The sequence below is a fragment of the Poecilia formosa genome, unplaced genomic scaffold (assembly GCF_000485575.1).
Source record: "Poecilia formosa unplaced genomic scaffold, Poecilia_formosa-5.1.2 Scaffold39, whole genome shotgun sequence".
In the NCBI taxonomy this organism is placed as follows: domain Eukaryota; kingdom Metazoa; phylum Chordata; class Actinopteri; order Cyprinodontiformes; family Poeciliidae; genus Poecilia; species Poecilia formosa.
In genome coordinates, this window is record NW_006799978.1 from 243,920 (window position 1) to 251,635 (window position 7,716).

The 7,716-nt window shown below is 40.0% G+C and overlaps 1 protein-coding gene across 2 annotated transcripts in view; it reads right to left on the reverse strand.

The window, feature by feature from the left end:
- The window catches only part of afg2a (AFG2 AAA ATPase homolog A), a 109,332-nt gene that overhangs the window by 89,651 nt on the left and 11,965 nt on the right, over positions 1 to 7,716 (reverse strand). For both annotated transcript variants that reach the window (XM_007550965.2, XM_016670907.1), the window contains exon 10: positions 1,284 to 1,438. In XM_007550965.2, coding sequence (XP_007551027.1) covers positions 1,284 to 1,438 — 155 coding nt within the window. The remainder of the gene's footprint in view (positions 1 to 1,283; positions 1,439 to 7,716) is intronic.

Consider the following 7,716-nt stretch of genomic DNA (forward strand, 5'->3'; position numbering starts at 1 on the left):
GCTGAACTGTGTAAGACAAATTACAAAAAAAGAAAAAGAAATCCAAACTCGTTCCTCTCTTGTTTCCAGGAACCAGCCACAAGGACTGAATGTCTCTGGGTGAGCTCAGAGCGCAGCACTCTGTGCAGAAAGAAAAGGGGAGGCGGGCTGAGGTGAAGGGATCGGACGCATGTTTCTTCTTCTCTTTCTCTTTTTTTAGCTGCTGGCAGGAACCGTCAGCGACCAGATCTGCTTTCAATTACCGGTGGAAGATGATGTTAGCCTTCTTCCTGTCCCTTATGTCTTGCACATGCAAAACTCCAAAACATCCTGAAGTCTCACCGCTGTCCTCTCACCCCTCCTTCCTCCTCACTAACCTCCCATGTTTTTTGAGCCCACTTTTCCTCCATCTGCGAAGACAAAGTCGTTCATCTTCATTGCAGCAGAGGGTAAAATGGCCACAGGGTCTTTTCCACTCTACCTCGTGGTGATTCAATGGTCAGAAGAGTAAAGAGGAGTAAGACAGTCTGGGAAGAGAGGCACTGCTTGATGAGCTACTTTTAAAAGTGGTGATAAGTGATTACCTTTTTCGGGATTTAGATTGTGCTTTCATTGAGCCAAAAAATGCATGATGTAAGCTGGCCCACTTCCTTCCAAAACCACCACGAGGCTGAATGTAACGCTAGGAAAAGTAGCTTCCAGGACGAATTGCGTTATTAAGACTGAAGATTTAAACCAAGTAGGAGCGGGAAGAGGCTACTGCATCAGCTGCATCAGTGTACAAGCATCTCACATGTTAAACCCTCATGCTCATGTCTTCAAAGATTAAAGATTTCCTTATTTGTAAAAGCATAACTTCACAAGATGCTCTACACGACTCATTTTAATTTTTTGTGTTGGAGTTCTCATAAAAGTACTGCTTCATTCTTCTAATATGATGTAATTGTTATAATATTATGACCTCACTGACGTAATTTAAAAAATGAAAAATCTTAGCCTGCTCCTAATACGCCATCTTAGAATGGAGGTGATTTTAAAGTCCACATAAATAGAAGCTGTAATACATGCCTGTCAAACAAGATGGCGGCCCTGAGCCTGCTGACATTACTCTGATCTATGGAAACTCAAGCAGTGCATTGTTGAAAAAAAATCCAGATTTATGAAAAACTAAATCATGAAAAACCTAAATATTCAATCAATAAAATCGATTTATTGCCCAGGTCTAATGGATGAGTTGACAGACAGACAGACAGACAGACAGACAGACAGACAGACAGACAGACAGACAGGGGAGGTTTCTGTACCTTGGGCACGTCGATAGCAACCTCTCTCATTGCACTGGGCTTCACAACAGTCATGGCCCACTGGAGGTCCTGCATGGAGACCGTCACCGTCCCCATCAGCTGCTGGTCAGATGCCTGCTGGGAAACACCCAGAGCTCGCCTCAGTGCACGCAGACCTGAGGAGAGCAGATTGAAAAAATGAAGCTCTAACTAAAGGTACTCATTGCTTTTTCACAGCTTAATTTATTTATGATGAAACAATGTTGATGTTAAATTAGTTGACGTTAAATAGACTGACACACACAAAAACAGAATTACGGTCAGACAACTCCAGTTGTTGAGGTTTAGAGCCTAAACATGGGCTGCTAACATGTTATACAAATGTTTTAATAAGTTAGTTTAAAAGCAAAGATTCTCCATCATACTGTCCCTATGCCTGAAAGTTATTGAGAAGAGAGATGGCCACAGTGTTACTAGAGTTTTATCCATCTGTTTGGAGCAGAGTTGGTCAGCGCTTCCTCACTTGTTGTGGCACATTACTGGCCAGTGATAAATGTTGTTATTGCTTAAAGAAACTAAAGGGGAGAAAAGTTTCCTAAAAAGCAGACCATAACTTTTGTGTGCCTCTTAAAATTTTAGGCTGATCATCAAACCAAGGTTATCCAAACGTTTGTCTGATTTTTAATTTCTTGGCTTAAAAATAAAAAGTAAGACTTGGGTCACTCTTTCTTTCAAAATGTTTGCTATATTTACAAAAGTTTAAAAGACCAGGTAAATGCAGATTTGGTTGATTCTGAGTGAAAGGCCCTGGACAGTTGTGATCCTATTTACGATAAATAGAAAGCAAAAAGCATGTTTACTAAAAGATGAATATTGTTCTTGTACCAAACATTTAATTTTAGAAAGATTTCAATTTGTCAGTAAAAAAAAAATGCTCTGATTTTCCTCTTGTTTAAAAAAATCTTTTCCACAGTAAGTAAGGAAGCATTCTGCTTCACCAGCCACAGTTGTTATCCATGTCAGAAAGGAAATGAGGATTGATTAAGGGCCTTGGTCTCAGGCACATTCTCTGCAAAAATTACCATTCCTGCTTTTCCCTCAAGCTGGACTTTAGTAGAGATCATTAGTTTGCCCACAATGATTTTATTGAGAAGGATTTTTTCTGACATGTGTCACAACACTGCACACAGCAGTTATCTGCACAGTGTGTGTTTTATACTCCAATAAGCTGGGTGACAATTTGTCAGAACCTAGAGCTCACGCAAATATGCAAAGGGAGCGAAGTCGGGTGGGGGTCTTTGCGGGAGACAGAGGGTTGAGGGCTGGTGGGGAACGGACGTGGTCCAGGACCGGGAGCCAGGCAGCAGACGAGAGGGGATTTATGATCAGACAAGACTGCATCCTGTTTATGTTTTCCAGAGCCTGTCTGACTAAGCGAGAGGCAGAGGAAGAAAAGACAGAGGAGCACAATTATTGCAGCAGGTTTGCTTTCTGTAAGCATACAGAGTCCCGATTCTCTGTCATATCTCTGCTTACAGTTCCTTCTCTGCATATCAGCTCACTATATACTGCTCAAAAAAATAAAGGGAACGTTTCACTTTAATTTTGTGTGTGGCTCCAAATCCAGGCCTCCATTGGTTACTAAATTTGATTTCCATTGATGATTTTTGTGTGATTTTGTTGACAGCACATTCAACTTTGTACAGAACAAAGTATTCAATGAGAATATTTCATTCATTCAGATCTAGGATGTGTTATTTGAGTGTTCCCTTTATTTTTTGAGCAGTATATGTTGTGTTCTTAAATTGCTTAGCTCCATTCGGAAACTGTAAATGTTGCAAAAGAGAGATATCTGGTCTGAGTGGCACGGACGAGGCGAAGCAGAGTAAAATATAGAAGAAAGCACATTTTAAGACTTTTTTAATGTCACCTTGGATTAACTTAAAGACCAAAAAAGCTATATTGGAGATGGTTGTGGGGTCCTAATGTATTAAAATCAAACATAGCAGCTGCATTGAAACTTCTGGTGTCCATTTGTGGTTGATGGCAGCAGGTTTTCACATGCTGACCTAACCTTGTTTAGGTTGGCAACAGAAGCAAATCAGTAGCTAATACGAACATTGTCCAGTAACTAGTGATAAGTTTGCACATTGAACGTGAAAAAGCTAGCTAGTTAGCTAGCTAGTAAGGGTATATTAGCAGCTAGTTAGCGGTAATCACAGAATGCAATGAAGACATCTGTGCGTGACTCAAACCTTTGCAAGACAGAAAAGTCCTGTGATTTAAAAAAATAAAAAATACTACACAGAATATTTAAAGATTAAATAGTCATGCGACGACAAATTTAAGACTCTACTTAAATTTGTCGTCGCATACCTTTAGGCCTTAAATGTCTTAAATATATATGGATTTAAGACTTTTTAAAACTTGAGTTTCATCCATAGTGTGGCTGGTCAGATGATGATGACCTTCCCCTGCTAAGAAAAACTGAGCATAATTGAGGCGATAGGCTGCTTTCTGAGTGACTCTTTTTGGAGGTTTTCAGGAAGGAGACCCTGAGGGACTATAAATCCCGTCTGGAAGCACCTTAGGAACTTTGGCTTACCAAACCTTGAATAAGCAAAAGAGTAAAAAAAATAGATGGATGTGCATGTTAAGTTTGTTGTCTATAAATTCTGAGTCTTACAAACTGACCAGAGATATCTTTGTTTTTATTATCCAATATTTCAGACTCCTAATTTAAGCAGTAATGTCATTGCTGCCCCATAACATGAAACCACAACTGACAAATGTTGAGCAATTCTCTTACAAAGATAATCTCTACAGAAAACGCTGGGAAATGACCCATCTTAAAGAGAAACATGGTTCTAGCCCGACAGCCTGGAGGATGGCGGAAACCCGATTCAACGATGTAACTTTAATATTTTGCTTTAGGGATTCACTGCCTCCGAACTGCTCTTGGCTGACTCCACGCACACATTTGGTTTTGTTATGAAAACATCCGATGGGAAAGGAGGAGGAAAAAACAAAGAGAGGCAACACAACACAGTTTAATCTAAACCTTATGTGGACTCGTGTTCCCATTTACTTTTTCTTGCGCTCTTACTTTCCGGAATCCTTCAAATTCAGCAGTAATCAAGTGGGAAATGAAAGGAAAAGGAGCCTCCTAGATGAACAAGAATGCACATTTGCAAAACATCAGCAAAGGCTCAAATTATAAGAATGAGAAGGAAGAGTTCACAGAGTTTGCTTGGCTAAGGGAAAACAGATTATTATTTGTGTTTTTATGTAACAGAAATGTTCTTAATTATGCGCATCAAAAACAGATCTTCCCCCAAAAATCTACATCCTCTCCTTTGGGAGTTGGGTTGGGGGGTGGGGGGGTCACATCCTCCTGTACTCAAACCAAATCCTATAAATTTTATTTGGACTGAATGATCTCATCAACAAGACTTACTGCTTCCTGCTACCACTAGGTGGTGCTGTGACTATTAATGAAAAGCCCATATGCTACCTCCTCAGACTTGGATCCTGAGGATGAGAGTTTTTTTAGTTTATAAACTTTTTCATATTACGTTGACCAGATCAACACCTTCATGAGTGGTCAAATAAAATATGAATGTAAAAATCCTTTAATAAAATTGTTAAATTCTTACCAGTGACTCTAGTCCCACTACTCTGCAATGTTTGGAAGCACAGATCACTATAAAGGGGTGAATATTTATCACTAGTTTTATGTTATGCTTAATTATCATTTCATAAAATCACTTTTCATTTTCACATTAAAGGCTTTTTTTACATTTCATTTTGTCAAAAGAGGAAAATTTTGTTGATCATGATTAATTTGTAAAAACAATACAAGGGTGGAAGGGGCGAATACTTTCTATAGGCACGATAAGTGATTCAGTGTGTTGTTCTGTCATTGTGACAGACATGTGATCAATATCAATAGATTATCCACCAATAATTTCAATGAATTTGTTAATAAGCAAATGGCTCACTCTTTGGTTCCCTTGCAATAACCTGTTAAGTAACAGGAATAGCAGCAGTTTTGCCACTGTGCCTTATAACTGCATAAAAATAAAAAAAACAATATCACCAGTTTGGGAATATTTCCGACATATAAAAAAAAACTAATCAATATCTATTGATGTCGACTGATCTGAAACGCATATATTGTGATATGTTTTTCAGCAGTATCGTCCAGCCCTAGGGTCACATAAAATATAAATAAATTCCATGAAATATAAAGTCTGTGGTTGTAAAATGTGAAAAGCATCAGAGGTATGAATACCTTTAAGTCCGTTTGTGTCATCTGCCCATGCTACAACTCCCTTCTGAGGTCATTTCAGCATCATTATCTAAACTACATTTATGAGCAGAGACAGGAAGATTTAAAGCAGTTTTAGGTTTCAGTAGAAAAGTAAATAATATTTCTGCACTTAAGGCAGAACACACATTACAATGAGCGACGATCAGGCCGGAGCTGTAGTTCCTGAGTGACTCTTCCCTCTAATGAATTGTGGAAATACTTCGGGCATTACACTATTACAAAACCGCAGGAACGTTTTCATTACTCAGTTTCCGGAGCGTTCTCTGCACCTGTATTTAAAATACCCAACATCTGTTCTCGGGGCTGAAGCACGCCAATAATACGAGCTCTTCAAATTCACTCCCACAAACAAATACACTCTAAAACACAAGCATAAAATGTGCATTACACACCGATAACCTCAGAAACACACAAACACACACACACACACACACACACACACACACATACAGATGTGCCTTGGTAGAAGGTAAGTGCAGGGGTTAAGAAGTACAAGCAGCACATTTCCGGGTTTTATAAACAGACGCCTCAAATAAACTTCACATGCTGATCCGACTGATATTTATGTGGCCTGTCCTGAAATTCCTGCAGAGTCTTTAAAAGGACAAACGAGATGGAAAAAGTCCTTTATAAGGCAAGCCTGCTGCTGTAAACATCAGCAAGCATTTAGCACTGTTTGGCTCATTTAGTCTTCCACTGGAGAATTTATGTCAAACACACAAAACTGCGCTCATTTCAGCTGCCGTTTTTCTCCCTCGTTTCGACACAGAGGAGTAATCTCTACTCCTCGTTTCCTGCGCCTGCTGGCCTGGATGATTAATGGTTTTAGGTAAAAACTCTGAACCCCTCCAGGTTTGGCTTTATGGAGACTTTAGTAAGATTTCTAGTCATATTTTTTTTTCTGCACAATCACCATCTAAATCACAGGCATTATTTAATCAAAGGGCTTTCTGTGGGCACAACTCAAAACTCTGAGTTTATCCTTTCATAGAATACATTTTACTGGCCCTGTTTAGGTGCAACGGGCTTCCCCTGTTTAGAGAGGTTTGTAAACACTGCGCCCGGATGTGGTCAAACCCAAACGCACCCCAACATACATGCTACAGAAAAGTTGCACTGTTTAGACTGTGGAAATGAGTCATCTGGAAGACCTGGAAGGTGAAGACCACAGTGGTGCCTGTGGTCATCGGGGCCCTCGGGGCAGTCACCCCCAAAGCAGCCAGATCAGTTGTGTTCCAGAGAGACGCCAGAGAGACTCTAGAGTCTGTGAGACCACATGAGAGCTTCCAAGAACACCTAAAGGAATCCGTTACCAAATGCTGCTCAGTGTAAGGTTCTGGCGGGTTGGGATCACAGTCAGAGAAGTGATCAGGAAGCAAGACTGGGCTGGAAATCAGTTTCTGTGTTCATTTCTGATTTTATTTCTGGCCCAGATATTTGTGAAATGTTGTCAATATGACACAAAGTGTTGGCTATTGTTTTCTAAATCTTCATGCTCAACTTCATCCTTTATTTAAAGAAGATACAGTTTAGCAATAAACTGTTAGGACAAGGTTTTATTTTCCTAGGGCTTCATGATTAGGCCATTTATGGCAAAAAAAAAAAAAGTAAGTACATCCCCTCAAAACTGTAAATCTTTCATGATTTTTGAGAGCATTTAAAGGCCAGTATTATTTAAAATCGACTTTTTTGTGCTTTACATCATGTTATAAAGTTATTACCTAATCAAAGAGCGCTGCTTTGATTCTTTCATGCATGTTTTAATCCCCCTTTGTAACCACTCAGCTGTGCAAAATGCCTGAGTGGACCGAGCCCCGCCTTTGAGGCGCAGCTCCTCCTTGGAGCTCTAGTTTCAAAGCTTCCACCTCACAAAGCAGCCCTCCACTGTGACTACCCCACTCAACTCCTTCAGACTAGTCAGCACCAATTAGCAAACACCTGGTGGAAGTGCTCTTCTGCTGAGCTCATTATGCAAGCTACCAGTGCAACAATGGTAAAAATGTTGTTTTTTCAAGACATTAAATTATGAAGTCAGGTTTCTTTTGTGCAAGGAGGCCTCTGAGACAGTCCAGCACATAACAGCAGGGTGCAAGATGCTGGCAGGGAAAGCGTACATGGAAC